At 38.5% G+C, this 23,789-nt stretch overlaps 2 protein-coding genes across 14 annotated transcripts in view; one reads left to right on the top strand and one right to left on the bottom strand.

Moving 5' to 3' along the window:
* The window catches only part of BTBD10 (BTB domain containing 10), a 65,507-nt gene extending 52,792 nt beyond the window's left edge, over positions 1 to 12,715 (top strand). For all 4 annotated transcript variants that reach the window (XM_016128186.2, XM_016128188.2, XM_016128185.2 and 1 more), the window contains 4 exons: positions 479 to 599; positions 6,150 to 6,347; positions 8,854 to 8,964; positions 11,576 to 12,715. In XM_016128186.2, the coding sequence (XP_015983672.1) occupies positions 479 to 599; positions 6,150 to 6,347; positions 8,854 to 8,964; positions 11,576 to 11,886 (741 nt within the window). In that variant the 3' untranslated portion in view covers positions 11,887 to 12,715. The remainder of the gene's footprint in view (positions 1 to 478; positions 600 to 6,149; positions 6,348 to 8,853; positions 8,965 to 11,575) is intronic.
* Positions 12,716 to 13,460: 745 nt separating this feature from the next.
* The window catches only part of ARNTL (aryl hydrocarbon receptor nuclear translocator like), a 100,134-nt gene continuing 89,805 nt past the window's right edge, over positions 13,461 to 23,789 (bottom strand). For all 10 annotated transcript variants that reach the window (XM_016128176.2, XM_016128175.2, XM_016128172.2 and 7 more), the window contains 5 exons: positions 23,389 to 23,477; positions 21,742 to 21,850; positions 18,946 to 19,039; positions 14,842 to 14,944; positions 13,461 to 14,125 (listed from right to left, as the gene is read on the bottom strand). In XM_016128176.2, the coding sequence (XP_015983662.1) occupies positions 13,965 to 14,125; positions 14,842 to 14,944; positions 18,946 to 19,039; positions 21,742 to 21,850; positions 23,389 to 23,477 (556 nt within the window). In that variant the 3' untranslated portion in view covers positions 13,461 to 13,964. The remainder of the gene's footprint in view (positions 14,126 to 14,841; positions 14,945 to 18,945; positions 19,040 to 21,741; positions 21,851 to 23,388; positions 23,478 to 23,789) is intronic.

Here is a 23,789-nt window from a genome sequence, read left to right as displayed (position 1 = left end):
TTTGAAGTTCTTTTCTAAAAACCATAAGTTTGCTCGTTTCTCTAGGTAGTATTTAAGGTAACTTAAAATGTATTATTCAACTTCCTTACATTTTAAAAAAGTTTTAAAAATATATGATAGCCTTATAGAAAAGTAACTTGTGGGGGAAAGTACGTATGAATTAACATGATATAGTAAAAGAGATGCATTAATAATCAGGAGACCTAGGTTCTCATCTTTCCTCTGCTATTAAATAATTTGGTGATCGGGGGAAGTCAGTGAACCTTTTTGAGCCTACATTTTTCTTATTGGTAAAATGAAAAAGTGGTTAGGTGAACTGAGGTCCTACCTAACTTTAAAATACTCCAATTCATAAAACTTAGAGCTCTATCGTTTTTGAAAATGCTACCAGCCCAGCCTTATTAATAAGTTTTGGCTACCTCATTCTCCAAATATTTTATGCATTCTTTGCCTTTTTTTTTTTTTTTTTTTTTTTTAGGATTACTACAAAACAGGGATAATCCGTTGTCCTGATGGCATATCTATTCCTGAACTGAGAGAAGCATGTGACTATCTTTGTATCTCTTTTGAATATAGTACTATTAAATGTAGAGATCTCAGTAAGTATGATATTTTGTGGGTGAGTAGTTCGTAGAGTTAGAATATATTGGAATGAAAACCCTGAAATAATGCTGTTTACCTCAACTTCAAATATTTGTTTAATTAAATTGTAAAGCGTTCTAGTACAATGAAGATTACTTATAGAAGTTCACAGAGATGTTTATCAGCTCCTCATGCAATTTTCTAAAAACTTTTTTTCAGCTTTAATAATTTATTTTTTTTGATAGACTCTCCCAGATTTCCTCATCGACTGTTTTTTTTATCTTGTTGCTAGTCTTTTATTTCCTAGCTTGAGAGCCCTGGCTTTGGGAAAGTTTGGCATTTGGCTTCATTTCTCAGATCATATTAACCTAAATTTATAATTTTTTTGTACTTAGGATGTAAGATAATACCTAAAGCCACTATGGAAGATACAAATAATTCTCAAAAACATTATTTGTCATTAAAAGTCTTAGATTGAATACCTAGCCAAAGGGTTAATAACTTCCTTCAAGACCTTCAAACATAGTCTCAGAGCGAAGTTTGGAACTTGGGAAGCCTAACTCTTTGATATTTCCCTCTCACTACCTCCTCAGCACCCCACCGTCTCACCATTTTGCCATGCCTAAGAAAAAAAGGTGGGATTACATACAGAAAAGTCAGAATAGTTTATGAGAATTATCAAGTGTTGACTTGGATGGATATTAACTGATTGAAGAAGTTCAGAAGGAGAGGATGTTGTCAGCTAGAGGGTTTGGGAAACAGTTCAGAGAAGACAGGTAGTAAAGAAGGAATAGGAATGATTTAAAAAGAGTAGAGAGGACATTCTAAGAGCTGGGAATTTTGGAGTAAATATGCAAAAGGTATACTTTGTAAATAACCTAGTTGGAGCAGAAACTTTGTATCAGGGCCAGAAGGAGATGGGAATAAATAGATGGGCCAGATTATGGAAGGTCTTTAATTCAAATTAATGTTCTTACATTTTATTTTATGTATACTGGGAAGCCATCTTTAAAGTTTTCCTCTATATAGTTATAGCCTTATGTTAACCCCAGACATATGGTTATCTTTATTACCTAAACTTAACACTAATTTGGCAGAGTGGTATCAACCTTTTCAGAGATTGATGTGTTGGAAACTGTGAATGGGAACTTTTTAAAGTCCCCATAAAAATATCAGTAGATGGGACAAAGCAGTGGATAGTCCACCTCTGAGTCCATTTCTCTATAAATGATATTTAAAATTTTAAAGTTAAATAGTTGGACAGCTGGAGCATATAATTATAAACTTGAACAAAGTTTTTTCACATCTTAAAAAAATGTTTTTAGTTGAAATTATGAGCATTCATTATTTTAATTATAGATTCTCGATTTTAAGTTTAGTGTTTTTTCTGTTCATGGGGCCATTTTAATTTAACTTCATGTCATTAGGTATTGAATTTTGGTGACTGTCAGGTTAAAAAAAACACTAGAATTTCTTACAGATGATATGGATTTTAGTCTGTAATCCTTTGGACATAGTTTGCCTTATCATCATTGTTAAATTTTGTTTATTATGGAATTAAAGGTGAGCATTTTTATGTAAAATATATGTAGTATGGTTTTCCATATGTAATAGGCTTTTAACTTTTATATTACATAATACTTGTAATTGTTTCTAGATTACTTATGTTACTAAAAATTTAGATATTCTCATAGACTTTTATTAAAACAAAACTATATAGAATTTGAAGAGACAAATAGTGTTATAAAAATGTAAAAGGATACTGTAGGTGTAGACTGGAATCCAAAAATGATTTTTTTCTATAAATAAGTGCCTTTACTGAAGATTGGAATGGTACTTTACACTAAAATGTCTAAGTTTGTCTCTTAAAAAGAAATCATGCAAGTGCTAAATGTTTATTGAATAGAGAATTCTGGGTTTCTTGGGCAAGTTACTTAAAACCTTTTTTCAGTTTCCTCATCTTTAAAATGGAGACAGCAATACTTTTCTCAGAGGGTTGTTGTGAAGATTAAATCAATAGTGCTTGACACATAGTATTAAATAAAGGTTTGCTAAAAAATAATATAAAGTAACAAAATTAAGTAAAGGTGTATTAAAAGAAGAATATAATGGGTCATATTATACATGCTGTTTTATATTTCCACATAGAAATATATTGTGAATAACTGTTAGTAAATATATTTAATAATAGCTTGTTTAATAGTTACATAGTAATTGGTCATTTTCTGCATTTTTGTTGAGCACTCACTTTATACTAAATATTATGTATATAAAAGCAGTGAGAAGTGATCAGATTCTGGATATATTAAAAGATGTCAGGACTTGCTTATTGATTGAATATAGGGTGAAGAAGAGAGACAATGCTTTTATTAACTGGAAGTGTAGAGTTGCCATTAATTTAGATGGAGGAGTCTTCATGAGGAGCAGAAGTTATGAAGTTTGATTTTGGACATTTTAAGTTTGAAATACTTGTTAGACATCCAAGTGGAAATGTTGAGTGGGACACTGAGTATACATGTCTACATTTCAGGAGAGAAATATGGGCTAGATACTTATATGTGAGAGTCATCATTATATGTGTATAGTACTTAAAAACATTTTAAAGGACTACACACTGACTTATAACCTCTTTTCACATAACAGCTTTATGGATCAAGTTGATAATTTGGTACCTTTATTCTAGGGATAGTACAAGCCATGAAAGATTTAAACTAGAAAAAGACACAAGTAGATTCAGTTGCTGTGGGGAAAGTGAATTACAATATGGCACCTTTATTTGAGGAACGTACATTCCAAGACCCCCAGTGGATGCCTGAGACCACAGATAGTATCAAACCCTACGCGCATGCGTCCACACACACACACACACACACACACACACACACACACACACAATTTTCTGTTTATTTCTTCCACCACAGATTTAATGCTTTTTCTATCTTAAGCACTTATCATGCCCTGTGGCTGTAACTTTTGCAGTTTGAGGGGCAACAGCAAAACTAGCATGATTTTTTTTTCCTTCATGATTTCAGATAGAAGATTCGTTCTTATCCTAAGATCTTAGCAACCTCAGCATATGATTTTTTACTCCCTTAAGTCAAGAATTGTCACCTTTTCACTTAAAGGAAACACTTTATAACTTCTCTTTGGCAGATCTGAATTTCCAGCATCCCTGCTCTTGTGCTTTGGAGCCACTACTAAGTAAAATAAGGGTGACTTGAACACAGCATTGCATTACTATGACAGTCAGCCTGATAACCTAGACAGCTACTGTGACTAATGGGAGGATAGCATATATAGCATGAATGCACTGGGTAAAAGGATGTCCTGGGTAGGACTGAGCGACAGTGCGAGATTTCATCCTGCTACTTAGAACAGCATACAATTTAGAATGTATGAATTGTTTATTTCTGTAATTTTCCATTTAATATTTTTGTACCACTGTTGACTGTGGGTAACTGAAACTGCAGAAAGCAAAATGGTGGATAAGGGAGGACTACGTTTAGCTATGTCAAACAGAGTACCTATATGTGATCTTTTCATGTGGCTTGGACTTCTCCAAGCCTGGAGACTGGGTTCAGAGAGGAAGCATGGAGACAGCAAGTTTTCCCGAGATCAAGGCAAAACTGCAAGTTATGTACCGTCATCTCTTCCATTCTCCCCTGGTTACAAGCTAGTCAGTGTCATCAGCCTAGATAAAAAGGGAGGAGAATTAGACTCCACCTCTTGCAAGGAGATGTGAAGGTCGTATTGCAGAAAAGCATGTGACACAAGAGATAGTGCAGCTATCTTTGGAAATATCTTCCAGAAAAGGAAATGACATAATCCAAGATATATTTAAAAGGCAGACTTGATAGTGCTTGAGGAATGATGGAATTAAGAGATGAAAGCAGAATCAAGGATTTATTCATTTAGTCAACAAATATTTAAGTGTCCGTCAATGTCCAACACTATTTGGAGATGATTCTGAGAACTTGAGTGGATCAGGATGCTATTTACTGATTTGGAAAACACTACAGAGAGGCAGAGATGACTAAATTCAATTTTGAATATATTGAGTAAGTTTAGATGTCTGTGAGGTGTCATACAAGTGATTTCCAGAAAGCAGCTGAATATAATGCATCTAGAATACAGAGGGCAGAATTAGTAAATTTGGGAATCGTTAGTATAAGGTGAGAGAAGAAAAGAGCTTAAAATTGTCCTGAGAAATAGCAGTATTTAGTGAATAGCTAGAAGAGAAGAATTGGCAAAGGTGACCAAAGGAAAACTGCCAAAGAGGAGAAAGAAAAGGAGGCAAATTGGTATCAGAGATTCTAAGAGATAAGAGCATTTTAAGGAAGAGGGAGTGGTCCCTGTGAGAGCTCCAGCCAGGTCAAATAAGATTGGATTCAAAAGATGTTCATTGTCTTTAACAATCTAGAGGTCATTTGGAGACTATAGTGAGTTTTGAGTAGTGAGTGTGGAAGCCAGATTGGAACTGGGTTCAGAAATTAGGGCAAAGAAAATGTGTTGATACATCTAGGAGTTTAGCTACAAATGGATTTTTTTTTTTTTTTAATGGGGAATAGGCAGCCTAGAGAGAGACATGGCTAAATAATAAATTGTTAATTTAATTAGTCATGTATTGTTATAATTATGTATTAATAGTTATTACATAATTAGACAACATATTGTAGGGGGGAAAACACTCTCCCTTGAGAGACTACAGATTTGAGTTATAACCCTCCCAGTAGTTCCTGAGATATAGAACCTTAGGTAGAGATAGGACATTGCCATTCAAAGAATAATAAGAGAAAAAACAAGGTCAGTGCAGGTGAGTTTGTGGCTGTGTATTTGGGAAATTGAAGTTGTTCATCCTCAGGAGGGTGAAGTGGGACGTGTATCTTTTACCCCTCTTAATTCTAGGGTCAGGTCTACTATGTAATTCCTGTACTTTGCTGTGTTTTGCTTGGCCTTTGCCTGCAGTATCCCAAGCCAGTTAACTCTTCTCATCTCACCCCTCTTCCTACACTGAAACATTAATGCTGTTTGTGATTAATTTTCTAAGAAAACATGGGAGATGGAATATGGGAACTATTTTAGTTCATATGAATAATCTGAAAAATCTCCTTAGTATCTGCTTTAAGATATAATTGTGTATACCGATGGAAGATAGCATGATATAGTAAAAAAAAAAACAAAAAACAAAAAAAAAAACCTGCCCCGGGCCAGGGATGGGGGTGTGTGTGTGTGTGTGTGTGTGTGTGTGTGTGTGTGTGTTGGGGGGGGCGTGCATTTAGTTCTGATTTTGCAAATTAGTTTTGTAGTCTTAAGCAGATTACTTCGTGATGTGTAAAATGAAGGGGCTTGTTGTTGGATGCCTTTATTGGCCCTTTTTGATGTAAAACTTTACAGTTCCATAAGAACTCTTACTAGGAAAAGTTTTATTGACTGAAGGATAACCACTGTATTGTCTGTAGGGTCCCAAAGTAGATGTTGAACTAATCCCATGTTTTGTTGCTTCTGTTCTTCTTTTGCTTATCAGTCACCCCCCAAAAAATCAAGATTTTTTGTGGGTTTCATTTCAGGTGCCCTAATGCATGAGTTATCAAATGATGGTGCTCGTAGACAGTTTGAGTTTTATCTGGAAGAAATGATCTTGCCTCTCATGGTAGCTAGTGCCCAGAGTGGGGAGCGAGAATGTCACATAGTGGTGCTTACAGACGATGATGTGGTGGATTGGGATGAAGAGTATCCACCACAGATGGGAGAAGAGTATTCACAAAGTAAGTATTGTGGCATGTTTTCTCTCTCTTGAATTATCACTTTTTTTTTATATATAATATTGATCAAAGAATAGTTTTTATTAAGTACATTGAACTCTTAACTCTATCAGGAGTCAGCCAAGTCCATCCAGCCTATTGCCTGTTTTTATAAATAAAGTTTTATGTATTGTCTATGGCTGCTTTTGCGCTACAGTGGCAGAGTTGAGTAGTTGCAACGGAGACCGCATGGCTAGCAAAGCCCAAAGTATTTACCATCTGGCCCTTTACAGAAAAAGTGTACCCTCCCCTGATATGCACTGAGATGGTTTGCTCTTTGTCGAGTATCTGGATCTTAATATTTTTTCTTTGCATTTGGAAGCATCCTAGAGAAGTAGATCCTGGAGTAGTAGATTATAAAAAGTAAGCTTTTTTTTTTTTTTTTTAAGATGAATTTTTATTTGTGTGTAAAATGAGAAGCTTCAACTCACTGATTTTGAGGGTGACTTTCATTTCTAAGATGTTCCTTTGTAAAGATCATAATATGTTCCTGGAGGATACAGTGACCCTTCAGAAAGCTTTGTGGAGCTATAGTTAGGTATTTCTGACTAAAACAGTGTATCTTGAGCAGCAATTACTAACTTTTTTCTTATTGTACTTCCAAACTTTTTCTTATTAGTCTTTTTTTTTTTTTTAGAAGATTTCTTATATTCTTTTTCTTGACGAACCCAATATAGTATTTTTGAACAGTTTCATAGATTGAGAAGATTTCTAGAGTTAAAAGAATGATTTGAGGAACTAGGTGAAATAGCCCAGCATCTTGTACTGTGCTGAAGCCTGTGTTGACTTGATAAAGATTAGGATTTAAGTAAAAAGTTCAGGAATATAGAAAATACCCAAACCCTTTAATCATTTTTTCATTTTACTTACCCTTTTCTAAAAACAACGCAAACTCCAAGTGGTATTCTTTTTGACTTCTAAAGAAGATTTTCAACGATTATTTTAACATATATTATGATAACACTTTTCAGAATTTACACTGAAACATTTCCCTTGCATGATGTATTTAAATGAGTGTTGTGATTCTTTTGTAAACAGTTGTAGTAATGGACATTTCTGTTGCTATTTCCTCATTCCTCGGCTCTTTGCTGACAGTGGTTTTCTATAATAATATGTGGAGTGAAAAGTTGAACAAAACATAGGAAAAATGAAAGGTTACCTAAAATTAAGAGAAACATATATTACATTATTTTCTGTTAAAAGAGGAATGAACAAACTTTTATAATTTGTATTTTAGTTTTCAAAAAGTTTGACTCGAAGAGAGTAGAGCCAACCATAGAACACAGGAATTTCATTAGAGTGATACAGGAATTATAATGCACCTGGCTTTTCTTTTTCAGTTGTTGAGCTTTCCATTTCAGTGTTTTCTGATTTGTTTTCTTATTTTTTATCTTAAGCTCTAAAGCTTAAAAGGACTTAAAACGTTTTTACTTAATTTGTCTAAATATGTTTCATTTTTTGCCAAGATGTTCCAACCTAAAGAAGACTCATTTAAGGAGACAGAGATAGCCTCTTCAGCCTGATTTTCCTAATTATGACATTATGACCCCATCATTCTAAGATGTCAAAAAATATTTATCTTAAATTATCAGTAATCTTAAGGACGTAGTTAATCGTCACAGATTTACCCCATGAGTAGCATCTATATACGTATTTTCCTTTTATTGGCTCTTAAAACAGCATGTTTGGTTTGCAAGTGTGTTTTTCTTTTTTTGAAAAAACCTTTGCAGTTCACCTTTTAAGGGAGATAACTCCACCTGAAAGAGAGAAGGCGAGGAAGGTCCATCAGTCTAACTCCCTGAAGTTCCCAGCACATTTCGAAGACTCAACATGTTGTCAGTGGAATGTCTGTCCTTTGCAAAGCCAGTTTGCTCTAAACAGACTAACCTAGGCAGAACATGCTCGAATCTGCCATTTTTAACATCAGTATTGTTCGCCTGAATGGAAAACATTTTGTGGGGAGGGTCTTTGCCTTTTTGGGGAGTTATTAATAGTTGCTCAATCCATGAAATGTAAGATGTATCCATTTTGTACTCTCTGACAAAGCATTTTTTTCCCTCTCCAGACGAGGCCTTGTAGGCATCATATAGCAAAGTCTTTTACTTTGCCTGCTTGATAATGATGTGATCTGGATATATTCCTCTGGTTCTCTTATTTGAAGAAATTGGGGCAGATCCTATTCCAATAAGTTTGTATATGATATATCTTTCAGAAGGAGATTTTTCCAATGGATTGGGTTACATGGTTGGTTATTAAAGCTTTCTTGTTTCAACTTAAGTAGACATTTGCTTATACATTAACTGTACTTAATTGTCCTGTCATGTTGGCTAGTCATCCTTTAGCATCACTGCATCCACTCTTTGGGCTTTTAGGGTTGTCAGGCCCCTTTGATGATCAAGATAAAGATTTCATTGATTTCATTGAGTACTTTGATTTTAATAAGAAAATGTTTTTCTCTTTTTGTTTCCAGTTATTTATAGCACAAAATTATATAGATTTTTCAAGTACATTGAAAACAGAGATGTGGCCAAATCAGTTTTGAAGGAGAGGGGTCTTAAGAAGATTAGACTGGGAATAGAAGGTAAGATGTTTTCATTGCTTTCCATTAATTTCTTTTTGAAAATACAAGGTTAAAAAATTGGAATATAGTTTGAATATAGTTTAGACTATAGTTTGAATGCTTTGAGAAAAACTCAAATGATTTCGAACAATCATGTAATAGACCTTTAGATAACAAAAATCAGCTTCCTCTATTTGAGAAGATAGGAAGCCATTATAAAATTTTATTTCATAAGTTTCCCTAGCAATATTAAGACATGCATATTTATCTTTTCTTCTTTAGCTTGTCTTAGTGCATTTTCTGAGTCCACACATTTTTCGATTGCTTTTTACTTTATGATTTAAATGAGTTTTTCCAGATGCCATGTCCAATGCTTCTTTTATTTTAAAGTGCCCTTAGTGAGAATAAAATATTTTTCTTGGCATAACATGGCATAGTGTAGAGAATAACGATTATGGAGCCAGATTGCTTGTGTACAGATCTTATGACTTAATAGCTGTATGACCTTGGCCAAAGCACTAAACTTCTCTGTACCTCAGTTTCCTCACCTAAAATGAGAATATTAATGAATACTTTATAGGGTTACTGTAAAGACAGAATGAGACGATACATGAAAAACACTTAAAACAGGGCCTGGCATATAGTAATTTCTCAGTATTTATTTGTGGTAGCAATAATGAAGATAATGGTGTTGATTAGTGATCCCGTTGAGCTGTGAGGTCAAAATACAGCAGGTTCTCAAACAGCGCTTTGTCCTTTCATTACATGGAAGAGATGCCATAGAAACTTAACTCCTGTTTTTATCAATTAGCTTATGGTAAAATTGGTGTCATTATGTCACTTGATTAAAGTTGCAGAACCTATCAGTGATGTTAAGTGAGGACTTACTGTAATGGTCTGCCGAGATATGAGGAAGAATGACCAGTATCAGGGTCTTTGCAGGAAGAGGAGACTTAGGACTTAAAAAAGTAATGGAATTGCTGACATTAGTTTCATCAGTGGGGTTTAGCTGCTTAGTCTCAAAGCTAGAGAGAGAGAAAGCAACTGGAAGCCACTTTAGATTGGGAGGACAGGGACAGCCTCTGTAAGGGGGAAGACATCTGAGCTGAAGCCTGATGACAAGTAGGCTGGATCCAGGTTGTAAGAAAGCCTTACGTATTGTACTGTAGCATATGGACCTTCCCCTTTAAGCATGAGGAAAGTATTGGTAATTTTTAAGCAAGGATGTAATGTGATTACACTTGTGTTAGAGGGGTGGTTCCATGTTGGCAGCAGATTGGAACATGATGAGATGGGAATTTAAAGACTTTCTAATAGTCGAAGAGAAATCCAGAACAAGGGCAAAGAGATGGAGACCTCTCTGATCTGTAGTGCTTCTGTAGGGGTAGTCGGCTGGAAGTGTGAGATGCAGAAGACATTCTGCAGAATGTCTTTAGAAGGTTTTTAGCCCTGCTTGCCCTCCTCAACCACATACACACTCTACACGTGGCTAAATATACTAGCTACCAATGATGCCTACATACATCCCCTTATGCAGTAATCATTAACTGAGTTCCTACTATGTGAGGCCTTTCTATTTTTTTTCTTATTCTAACTATGGTCTCGCTGTAGTCCATGGGCCAAATCCAGCCCATTGCCTGTTCTTTAAATAAGTTTTATTGAAACATAGACATGCTCATTCATTTATGTATTGTCTGTGGCTGATTTCACTTTATAGTGACATAATTGAGTAGTTGTGGTAGAAGCCATATGGCCCGCAAGCCTGAAATACTTACTGTCTGGCCTTTTACATAAGATGTTTGTCAATCTCTGATTAAACAAGCAACTTTTGCTAGTAGGAAGGAGGAAAGGGACTTGTAATAATTTTTAAGAAGATTATGTCTGGAGAATTTGCCTTATCTGGTAAATGATGGAAATTTTTCCAAAATTAGGATCATCCTTACTAGTTGTTACTGCGATCCAAGAAGAGGAATGTATGATTAGGGAATTGCTTTGGAATTGACAATCGGAATGAAGTCTTTGGCTGTTGGAAGGAGTAACGTTAAAATGGTATAGCAAGTTAGAATATTGGCTTTGCTGACTGAGGGCAGAAGTACCTAGAACCAGTGAGGTTGGAGAGCTCTACAGCCCTTTATTATTTAACCAGAGAAGGACAGAAAAAAAAAAAAAAAAAAAAACCCAGAGCATTGTAAAGACAAGATTTAGGTTTAAGGAAAGTAGAAGGCAAATGTGGCAGTAAATTGTAGGCCTTTAGGCCAGATAATTCTGTGAAGGGAAGGGTTCAGAGATACTAAGGATACACAGCTAGAGCCCAAGATGCACTAGATTACATACTATTTTATTTGGGACCCATGCCCTCAGTGCTCTTAAAGAACTTTTTTTTTTTTTTTTTTCTGGTAGTCAGTATATTGAATAACAGAGGATGGTGGACAGCTTTGTGAATTTCATCAGTAGGATTTCAGTTTCTGGCTGTTGAACTGATGATGACCAAGGAGATGGAATATTGGTTTCCTTTCTTTGTTTAAATTTGTTCAGAAGCTACAGCAGAAAAGCTGTCTTGAGGCTAAACTGGGTGATAAGTGTGGGGGACTGTGTGTATATCCTCAGTTTTTAAAACCTTCCTCTCCTCCAGGTTATCCTACCTATAAAGAGAAAGTAAAGAAAAGGCCTGGGGGCCGCCCAGAAGTGATTTACAACTATGTCCAAAGACCTTTTATTCGAATGTCCTGGGAGAAGGAAGAAGGAAAGAGTCGGCATGTAGACTTTCAGTGTGTAAAGAGTAAATCTATCACCAACCTTGCAGCAGCTGCCGCAGACATTCCCCAGGACCAGCTGGTAGTCATGCACCCCACTCCGCAAGTGGATGAGCTGGATATTCTCCCCATCCATCCCCCTTCGGGCAACAATGACCTCGATCCTGATGCACAGAATCCGATGCTGTGATGCTGATGTTCCTCGAAACCATAGCATGCTACTCTTCACAGTGACGTTGCACTCTCCTCATTCTGCACTGCAAGGCCACTCTCTTCATCGTGAGATGCACATAACAATGTTTAGGATATTGCAGTGTAGGCTTTTTTAAAGACCAAAGGTAGCTGAATGGTTTTTTAAATGAGTACAACTCTAGCATCCTGAGGTTCCAGTTATATAAATGTTTTGTTTACCAGTAGGTTTGTGAAATTGGTTCTTTGTATGGGGGACAGTCCTTTTTCACACATCTAGATCTTTTCAGAAGTGGTGGAAATTGGCATCTGGGGTTCTTTCAGTCTAGATTAACATTCGTTGCACCCCAGATAAAATACAGAATATTATATAGTTGCACTTTATAAATGGTGGTCAAACGGAACTGTTCAAGCCATTTTTATAGTTGTGATGCACAATATAACTTAAATAAGTGCTTCTATCAAAGTATTCCTTCAGTAAAATGTGTATAGTTTACTGCCCATGGTGAGCAAAAAATGAGTATTTATCATTGGGCTTATTTGAATGATTAGAATGATATTCAATGCCCATATCTTATCAGTTATCTCCAGTGCCGTTTTCACCCTTTTTTAGAGTGAGTCACATGCAGGGAATGTGAACATCAGGGGTGGTTTATTATCCGGTCTGCCTTACCCTTAACTTGTTCACAGATATTTATTTACTAATGATTGTTTTTAAGACTTATGGGATAGGAAAATGAAGTGTTTGCTCTTCATTTACTAAATGATTGTAAACTCGAGTTTTTCATCAAAATAAAATTCCATTGTTTTAATGTTTCTGATCCACTTTATAACCTTGGCCATTTTTAGTCTCATCATTAGAATTCCTGTCTTGTTGGTATCAATATAACTAGATTAGTAGCTCAAAGAACTCCAGTTTGGTATATATGTGATGAGACACTTAAGAGTCTCTACTAATTATAAAATGCTATAAAACAAGGTTAGATCTGAAAACTTTTAGTTCAACCAGATATGAAGGGTAAGATACCTTTACTACATCATACCTTAATTTTAAGTTTCAGCCAATTTCTGATACTAGTTTGGTGCTTTTTCCATTATACTGTGCTGCTCTGCTGAGCACATTATATAGATGTTATTTTTTTAATATTCTGTGGCCCAATTCAAGAAGGAATCAAGTATTTAGGTGCTTTGGGTCTGGGTCACAAAGTTAAAAACCATACAACTGAGTAGTGGTAGAGAGAGGGTGTAGTAGAGAAGCCATTTTGTTATATCCCATCTTGAATTTGTAATTTTAGAGGATTTGAATTTTGTGTTTAAACAATAATGTCTTTGTTCTCACAGATTGTAACTGCAATCATTAGGAGGTTAACTGTTTTAACCATAAATCAGAGCTGTTAACACAGGGAAATTATGTCAGTCCCATAATTGTAATGAAGGCCAGAAAGGTATGTGATAGGCATGGATCGTCCTTAAAACCAGCTGTAAAAAACTGATGATCCGGCCCTGTAGCACAGATGTTTTTTTTCCCCCTAATTCCGTCCCCCCCCCCCCAATTATTTGAAATGCGAACAGTACTTATAGAATAAGGGAAACATTTATTAAAAATATTTAACTGTCTAATACATTATACTTTAACCCATATTTATAGTAAAGGATTCTTACAAGGAAGAATAAACAGCTTTATGATACAATTAGTATAAGAAATATCCACATGGGGGACTTCTTTGTAGTGTAAAAACACCATACATCTGAAATGACCATTTGCATATAAAAGCTACCAATGATGCTTCTGTGCACAATGATTAAAAAATTCAACACAAACAGAATCCAAAATATACAATTAATGCAAGCTATCAACAGCTAGCCCAATAATCAATGATGAGGAAACACTGGAGCAGGCTTAGTTCCACTTTGTCTGAAGTTACACATAGTAAGATTGACTTGTATCAATGGCTCTGAGATGGCTTTTATGGAGACATAAAAGCTGTTCTCTCCTTACCCAGTAAGCTTCACAGACTGTAAAACTCCACCAGTAATGCACTTTGATACTGTAACTGTTGCTAAAGCAACTTGTAGTGTTTACAGCGGCCATGGCAAGTCGCTAAAGTCAACAGGGCCACCCAGCCCAGCATCTGCTTCCAAGAGGCTCATTATGACAGCCATTGCTGCTTCATCATTACTGGGACTACTTGAGCCTTGATCGTTGTCTATCATATCTATGCCTATATGGGGGTTCTCACCTGTAGGAGGAGATAAAGAGTGGTCAGAGATAACACTAACGTGTGATTACCATTAGCAAATCTAAAGCATACTTTTAATAAATTATATTTAACAGGAAGAAAGTTGAGAGAGGCTACTTTTGGGGCTGCATTTACATACACACACACATTCACATTTATACATATATATACACACACACACATATATATGTTTAATGGGTCTTTCAGAGGGAAGAACCAAGCTTTTAGAAACAAAGTGCTTAAAATTCAATAAAAATTAAAAGCATTCAAGTTGACCTCATTTTAATATTCTGATATAAGAATGAGTTATAGTAAGAAGGACAAATAGGAAGGTAGAGATTAGGAAAAAAGATCTAGAAAGATAAAGATGAGTAGGATAGGGGAAACGACCTGTTCATCACTAAATGACTTTTAATGCCCTCTGAAATGCTTATTGATCGCCTTTCTAGGCTTTATCTCTGAACCTTCATCAGCTTTTCCTCTAAAGAGATTATGCCAAACATGGGGAAAGCCCATGTCCAGGCTGCTGTAGTTCCCTCTTGAGTTCTAGGGATAAACTTAGACCCTCCACCAGAACTTAACCATTAAACTCAATTTTGTTCTTATCAAATATATCTAGAACTAGCTTATTTGGAATGTTCAAGTTATTAAAACTGACTTTGTGCCAGATGTGTTACAAACTCATTGCAATGGAAATGAATAAGTATGCCACTTACCAAGAATAGAAGAACTATCAGAATATGGATAACCTGGGTTCTCCTGAGCCTGCCCTGAGAGTAGGCCACTGGAAGGAATGTCTGGAGTCCCTCCATTTAAAATCTACAAACAAAAGTGAAGTTTGCACATCACTAACAGTTTCAATAGTATCATATGCAGTGTCACAAGGAAATGAAGCATGTTGAAAGAGGAAGGTGGGAGGAAAAAGCTTCAAATGGCTTCAGTTTCCTATTGGATGATTTCAAACAAGAAACTGTTAAGAACGGTCACAGTAAAAAGAACCTCTCCCCCAAACTATTCTTTTCTCTTCATTATCAGCCCACACAGGCAATTTGAAGGCTGAATAAAATCCCTAGAACAGTTAACTTGGATCATGCTACTCGCATTTCTTTAAGGCAAAGTGTTAAACCTCAATGAGCCCAGCTGGGCAATTCTGCTGTAAGGGAGTAAAACTTATAGCAACAGATGTTGCTGAAGAAGTAAGGGCTTGTTAACAAACTGAAAAGGCACAGCTTTGACGAGTCACAAATGAAACAAGGCACTAGAAGTAAATCACCACCAGTTATACCACAGGTGCAGTAACCAGCGGTTGAAGTTAAAACAGGCCACGGAGAAGCATTATCACTCCTCAGTAGCAGAACTCTCATTCTGTCTGCACCCCCAGCTTCCTTCCCCTGCTGAGTCTCATCATAGAGAAGAATCTTTGAGAAGTATTCAAATGTAGGTGAGGGAACTGTGTGGTAGCTGCTTGGATTTCAGGAAGGGCAGTGATTTGGGGCCTTGCCAGTAGGTGGCATTACAAAGTTCTTTATCTCTGCAGTTCAACTTTTTACCCCTTTACACTCTTAAAAATTGAGGACTTCGAAGAACTTTTGTTTATATAGGCTATATTTATCAATATTTACTGAATTTGAATTTAAAACTAATTTTAAAAATATAATAAATATTACACATTAATATGAATAGCATTTTAATGGAAAAATCCAAAACACGAAATTAGGTATTGTTTTACATTAAAAAAAAAAATTAGATGTCTGGCTTAATAGAATTTAACAGGATTCTCGTATTTGCTTTTCCAATCAGTCTGTTTAGATATGTTTATAGTATATGAAGGAAGTCCAGTCTCCCATAGATAAGTAGTTGGAAAAGGGAGGTATATTTTTATAGCTTTTTCAAATAACTTGTATTCTTTGATGTTATATCAACACTCAACAAGTGGAAGTTTCTTAAAAGGCTAACTTAAAAGGCTAGAAAATTTTTGTACTCTTAACATTCATTGGTATATCTTGGCAATTAGGACAGGTCTTTTACCTTTGCATGATTTTAAAATACATTGGTTATTTGGAAAATACTGATTTACTGAGTCATTCAGATCTTCCAAATGTTGACATATTTCATTGTACAACATCAAAACCACCATTAGTATTACCTATATCATCAGAAATATCTTTTAAGCTTTAGAAAACTGTTGAGCTCAAAGTAGCAGATCTGTTTCCCCAAAATTCTAATTTTTGCTTGAAAGCTAAAATTTTATCACTGCAACAAATGCTCTCAGTTGATTTTCTTGAAGTCACAGGTTCACTTCATTTTCAAGAAAATGTATATGCTAAATACCCAAGTCTGAATGGCCATAGTTTGTGATAGTAAAAATGGTATCCTAGGCGAAAAGCAGTTCGTTTGGGTCATAAACAGTCACACGAGTGCTTTTCCATGAGACAACTAGCACAGTGCTTTATGCATACTTCCTGTTTTGTAATGGCATTAAAAAGATTTACTCAAGGATTTTTTATAAAAGCAGTTATTTTTACTGCTTCATTAAAGACATTCTTAAATGAAACTCTTAAATTTTTTATTTTCTTTGATTTTGAGTATATGGTGCTAAGAAATACAATGACTATTAGTACAGTTTGGTGCCACTGTCCTGATTTTGGCAAAAGCATCAGCAATTTTACCCAATGTTGCCTTTGTACTGTCAGCTCACATATCAACACAGTAAGAAAAAATAATATTTTAGCATCATTATGAAAATAGTTTGGACTTTGCAGAGGCCTGATAGAATCTTATCCCTCCACCTCCAGAAGACCACAGATGTCATTTGGGGAACTGCTGCTTTATCTGAGCCTGCCTCAGTGCTTCTGTATGTCCAGACTCTCCTGCAACCTATCGGGCTCACTCAGTCTCCCCCTTTTAGCTTAACCCTGACTGAAACAACTGGTAGGTTAAATAGCTCATTTTCGGACCTGCCAAATTTGAAGGGGTCTGGGAAGGGCTGCCAGCATTGTGGCTTTGGTGTACTGTGTAATGCTGTCATTTGCCATTCCATCTTGTTAAGGCTGCTCTTCTAAGTCCTATTGCTGAGGACTCATAAGAGGATATTCAGGATTTCTTCTCCCAGACCCATTTTTATAACCCGAAAGAAAAGGAAAATTTATTTTTTATAAATGCATTAAAAATACTTGGGACTTTGTGAGGCAGAGTACACTCTCACATCTTTGGCAGCTGTTGGTATGAGAAGAATCAGACGTCAAGAGACCTGAATTTAGTTTGGAACCATACTTACTAAAAAATGTTGGGCTAATCATTTAACACTTGGGAGCCTGGATTTTGTCACCTATAAAGTTATAAGGATGAGAGAATGTTATATGAAGGTTCCCCGAGTAGTAATTAAGCTTTAAACTGAAGTGATAACCTTGTGTGAAACAGTAGTGTGGGACTCTTGGTAATACCAGGAAGTCAAGTGCCTGAAAGCTGAATTGAGTAGAGAAGTGGAGACCAACCTAAGGAGATAATGGATCCAACAGGAACGACCTAGGGCTGTGGCAGGAGAACAGAGCTGAGAGCACAGGCTGCAGGCAGAGTTGGAGGGGCATAACTAGCCCGGATTTCATCAATCGATGTTATTTTCTGAGTCGTTAGCAAAGATCAGTCATGTTCACATATATTGTCTCATAATAAGAGTTCATGTGCAAAGATGCTGGCTGTCCCAATCTATATTTGCTCCATTATAAAGAAAACCATGGCTTAAAAATTGTACAGGATCACATGGCTAGCATATGGCAAAGCCAGGCTTCAAACCTGGGTCTGTTTGACCATTTCCTTACCCATTAATTTATTGACTTTGAAACCTTTTGGCGGAGGATCAAAACCTTACTTCAAACCTTTACAGAAGATTCATATATAAGTAGAAGTAAAGCTGCCCTGGTAGGAGGGGGAGTCCTGACCTTACCCTTTCTTCTCACCACCTGGCCCTGTCCCCATCCTACCTGCATGGTAACCTGAGCCTCTAAGCAGCCCAGTTTTGAAAATTCTTGCCCTATTTTTGATATAGTTTGTGCCCTAGGAGTCTCATCTATGTAAATGACTAAGCTGTCTCTGTACATGTTTCAGGACATAGGGGAAGGAAGGCTATGTCTAAAAATGCTGGCCCTTGGGTCATCCTAACCTATATTAACATCAAGCACTATAAATAGGTTTATGATTTACAATTACTGTGGGCCTAGACTTGTAAATACTGTGGCAAAGATGAAACAGATGAGTGGTTTCTAAGCCTATTTATAATATAGTTTTCTAGCTAGCTCTTCATGAGGGCTGATGACTGATAAACTATTTGTATCCTTGCAGTCACATCATAGGAAACCCAAGCAGCAGATCCTCAAGTAATCTGCAGCTGCAAAAGCATGGTTTGCTTTCCAAAGCATGCAGATGGTGTCACTGTTTCCACTGCTTGCACTAGACACTGATGATATTTTCTCCCCTGAAAATTCCTGGAGTGGAACTTGCTAATTCTTCCCTCCTGAGAGGTTTTGAACTGTTCCATCAATGCAATGGACTGATAACTCCTATTCCTTAGAATTCTCTTTCTGCCTTTCCCCACTCACATGGAGTACATCCTCTAAGGATGTCAGCAAGCCACGCTAGCTCTACCAGTATGCTTTATACCTACCTAGCCTCACACGGATGCATTTATTTCAAGGAAGAAAAATGGGTTCAACCTGTTTCAGCAACTACAATTGTAATTATATATTCCTACCTCCAACATTTCAGAACTTGGGCAAGAGACTCTAGATTAAGAAAAGTCTGAGTCTAAGAGTCATCAGCCTTACCTTCTTGCCTCCTGGGGAAGAGGCATCAGGGGGAGGTGTACTGGTGATGTTCAGTGGGCTGGAGCCACAACTGGAAGGTGATGACCCTCTTATCCTGTCAGAGAAAAGAGGAGCTAGTTACATTGGCTTTTTTTTTTCCCTAGTGGAATGTTTTATTGAGGGATTGGGGGACTAGAAGAGGGACTGGTAAACTTTTTCTGTAAAAAGCCAGATTGTAACTACTTTGTTACAATTATCTCTGCCATTGTAGCTTGAAAGCAGCCATGGACAATACATAAATGAATAGACGTACCTGTGTTTCAATAAGACTTTATTTACAAAACAGGTGATAAACTGGATTTACCCCTTAGGCACCTGATCTAGAAGGCAGACTTTGGAGTCTCACATCTCACTGACAAAGCCCTTGGATTAGGGTCTGGATTTTAGGTTGGAATTTCAGACAAGTGGCCAGTTTTATTTTCTCAGTGAATCCAGATCTCACAGTTGGAGGGAACTTTAGAAGTTCAGTCTCTATCTTTGATACTATGAACTAGAATCCACAACACATGATTTATCCTCTTTCCTACAAACACTGTTTAGCTAGTGAATACTCTTAGGAAATATGTATCTGGGTGCTCAGCCACATCTAGAAAGTAGCTTTGCAATAGTAGCAGCAGTAGTCATTTTCTAGCAGTCATTGTCTCCTAAGGCAGCAGGTGATGATGAAAAATGGGTCTGGGCCCTGCTCAACATATTTTTAGCACAGTAGGTTTACAGAAGGAAAGACAGAACCATAAATCCACATGAATTTTTATCAGGCTGAAGGGCTTCAAGAAAGGAAGCCGTGGCCTGGCATTGAAGCCAGGGAGACTATAGTGGCAGCTGAGTGACTGCCAGGCTCTTAGTTCCTGCCTGGATGAACTGACCCCTCCTCCACTGCCAAGCAGTCCTGGCGCTTGGTCCGTCCTGCTTAGCTCTGTAGATGTGAGTGCACGACCTTTCTTTCCCCTGGTTCACAGGTTCTTAGAAGATACGACTACACACCCTGCACTTAGCGTACACAGATGGCTTCCAATTTCTTACTGAATTGCTGTTGGATGTTGCCCACCTTTCCTCGTGTCTATGAAACCACTCCTTTTCTAGGTAACCTTGGAATTGCCTTTTCATTGTTTGCTTCATCTTCAATATCTAGTCCTTAAATTATTGATGTCTCTTTGGGATAGGATCATCACAGTAGGATAAGCCTTATTCCTGGGTCATTAAGCACGCTCACCTTCATCTCTTCCAATTCCAGTCCAACTTCCACTGTGCTTACTAATGCAACATCTGGACTCCTGTGTAGTATCCTACAATGAATGGGGTCTTAAAATTTTCTTCCAGTCTAAACTACTCAGCATTCTTTCTGAGGATTCTTAGCATTTTCCCATTATACCTCTGTGGCTTCTTTCTATTAAGAAGCTTCTCAGTTAGGTAGCCTGCTTCTTGACCCTGAACATGCCACTCATGCCCACTCCAGTGTATGCCTGTCTTTTCTAGAAGGAACACCCACCTTCATCACAAACCTCAGCTTAGACCAAGTTCAAACCCTTCCTTGCTTGCTTCGGCCCATACACTCTCCCTTTTGTCTATTATAAAGAAAATAGACTTCTCAAAGATTGTAAGATTCTTAAGGTCTTTTATACTGTTTTTGGATATTCTCAAGCAAAGCACAGGGTACGTAGTGGCAGATAAGAATCTGATTATCACTGCACGTTACCCCACGTTGCATTCTGAAGTAGTCTCAAGCAGCCATATCCACCATTTCTGTATGGCTGGAAAAGATCTGCTACCTACTGGAGTTGAGAGCCCCTCTGTGGCCAACTAGAAACAAAGCCAGCCTCTAATTCTCCTGAGAATCCAGTGGCAGCAAGGCACAGTAGTCACTTCGTCCTTTTCCTATGGTTATGCTCCATTAAGTTAGCATTCCCAAGGACCTGGTTATCACCCTCTCCATTCTCCAAATTCAAATAGACTTAGAATAACTACTTCCCTTTCAATGACTGCTCTTGAAGATTTAGATTTAATTAACAACTTGAGCACACATTGTATGTCAGTTTCTGTTCTAAGAATTTTCCTGACTATTCCCACAATCCTAAAGCAATCCTTGGTAGATAGATATTACTGCCCTTTTATGGCTTAAATCAACAGAGACCAAGAAGTTAAGGGAATCCCCTAAGCATAGCCGAGTAGAGAGCCTGCACTCAAACCCAGGCAAACTGCATCCTCTTCTCTTTCATCCGGAAAAGAAATCGCACCCAAGGGAGTTTCTTTTACTAGCTGATCTTCTAGGTCTCTATTACTAGCCCTTAGCAGCTTTTTGATTTGGAAGAAGCCAGTGTTTTGTTCAGGCCCAGATCACTGGCAATTACTGCTCTACTCCGGCAGTCCTGTGATGTTAGTGTTCACTCCTCCTCACTGGGAAGCTCCTTGAGTCATATACAAAGTAATAAAGTTGAGCCTCTCAAAGGGTTCCCTTTGGCTCAGGCCTGTTTGGGTTTAGCTTCGTTAAGGCGGGATTTCTCAATCTTGGCACTACTGACATTTTGGACTGGAAAATGTTTTGTTGGGGGCAGGGCAGAGGCTGTCCTGTATACTGTGGGATGTTTAGCAAACAACATCTCTAGTCTCCATCCAGGGATGTTTAGCAGCAGCCTCCCACCTAGTTGTGACAACCAAAAATGTCTGTAGACATTACAAAATGCCCAGGGGGCGGGGGCAGGCAAAATGCCCTGGGTTGAGAACCGCTGGTTTTAGGGAACAACAGGAGATTTTACTTGCCTGTGGATTTCCATGATTTCCTCAGCAATCATTCGACCTATTTTTCCTGCCCCAGCCCTGGTTCCCCCTGGAATCCCTGGAACAGTGGGGTGGGTCCTCTTTGGGCCACCTGCAACAAAGGAATCTGAGAGTGAGAAAGAGAATAACCGAGGAAGAAATGCTATTGTGTGTTACATTAAAACCAGTTCATCCCATGATCCATTTGAAGTTCAACCTTAGGTTTGTGTGCTGAAGGACATTAGAGCCATAGCTTGACAGGGAAAGGCCCATTTCCTTCCAGGTTCAGAGGCCAAAGCGTTTACATGAAGCATCTAATTCATGCACTCAGCATACATTGACTGAATACCATTGTGCTGCATAGAGATAAGTCAGGTGTCCCTGCCCTCAAGGAGCTCACAGTCTAATGGGGAGACAGACAAGATGAACAATGGCTGGAGCAGGAAGGGATAAGTTTGACAGGTAAGCATGAGGCACCCAACTCATCCAGGGCCAGGTACGGCTTCCTGGAAGAGTTGAACTTTGAGCTGAATCTTGAGAGAAGAGTATAAATTAGCTTGGTGGAGAGGTGAGGAGGGGGAGGCATTCCAGGCACAGCAACTGATATATGCAACAGCACCGAGGCGGGACAAAACCTGGGAGACTACTCTGAGAAATTCATCACGAATGATGATGAAACAGTGACGGATGAAACAGGAGAGGCGGGTACACCAATCAGACCCTAACGGGCCTTAGATGCTGTACTAACAGATTTGGACAGTGTCCACAAGGGATGAGTACCAGAAAAGGCACTGACATAGATCTGGGCTATCAGAAAGTCCACTGCACAGAGAATGAACCATAGTGGAGGGTGGAGGTGAGGGTTGGGGGGAGAGTGAGACTAGGGTTAGGAAGTTATTTCCAACAATCCAGGCAACAGGTGAGGAGGGCGAAGTAGCAACAGTGGTGATGGAGGGGTTTAAAAGACAGAGGGACAGGACTTGGTGTTTAGATATACTGGGAGCAAGGTAGGAGTCAAGGTTTCTGATTTAACCAGCCAGATGGGGGCACACAGAGAATGTCTGGATATGCTAAATTTCTGGTGCCTTTTCGACTCCAGGTGGCTCTTTCCAGGAGGCAGTTGTAGAGACAAATCTGGAGCTCATGAGAGAGACTGGATGTAGAAGTCATCCGTGGAGAGAGGTAGGGACTGAAGCCATGCAAACACAGGTGGTCCCAAAGAAGGATGAGCTGTGTGCAGAGGGCAGGGGCCAAGGCCGAGCCCTGGGAGAGCACGCCACTGGGTATGGCACGTACCCCAGTGCCGACAGACATCCTGCTCCCACCACTGAAACCAGTGACGGTCATCAAAGAACATTTCACATCACAGCCACTGGGTAACACAAAGGGAGGAAAAGTACAGGAGGAGCAAGGACTTTGCTATTTCAAGGGCTTCCGGGGTCCGGGCAGCCTCAGGAAAGGAGAAAACAAGTTCCCAGTATTCCAGGCTCAACAAGAAGGCGAGATGACAGCATTACTTAGTGTTTATCCCCTCGAAGCCTCCCTCGTTCCAGGCTATGGTGGCTGGGGACCTCGAATACTGAGGGGAGGGTCTGCTGGCCACAAGCAGCTTCTCACGGGCAAGCCCCGATGCCCCGGCAGCATAGTTACCTTCTCCAGAGGGCAGCATGCTGTCCATGCTGTGGGGGGACGCTGTGAGCTGCGGGAAGGTTGGGTCCCCGCCTTCCAGGACGTTGGCTCTGTGAACATCCCAGCAATAAGGAAAGGTGAGTCAGGCCTGCTCAGAACTGTGCACCTTTCACTTTGGCCAAGGTGTCCGGTGTCCATTCTGGACCTGGACAGGCCAGAAAATGAAGTGTCTGTCTGAGTGGCTCAACAGGTCTCCTTGCTGTTTGAAAGCACGATGGACAGCATCCCGGCCTTTGGCCTCACTGCCTGCTTGGGCCTTCCTAGTTCACGTGGGACACATCCAGCAGAGGTGGTGGCTGCGGCAGCACACTGCCACCGCTACAGGGCCTCCTCTCCTGCCAGCCTGCAGTACCCGGCCCTGG

This window comes from Rousettus aegyptiacus, unplaced genomic scaffold (assembly GCF_014176215.1).
Source record: "Rousettus aegyptiacus isolate mRouAeg1 unplaced genomic scaffold, mRouAeg1.p scaffold_m13_p_5, whole genome shotgun sequence".
NCBI classification, from domain to species: domain Eukaryota; kingdom Metazoa; phylum Chordata; class Mammalia; order Chiroptera; family Pteropodidae; genus Rousettus; species Rousettus aegyptiacus.
This window is presented reverse-complemented; position numbering and strand designations above follow the sequence as displayed.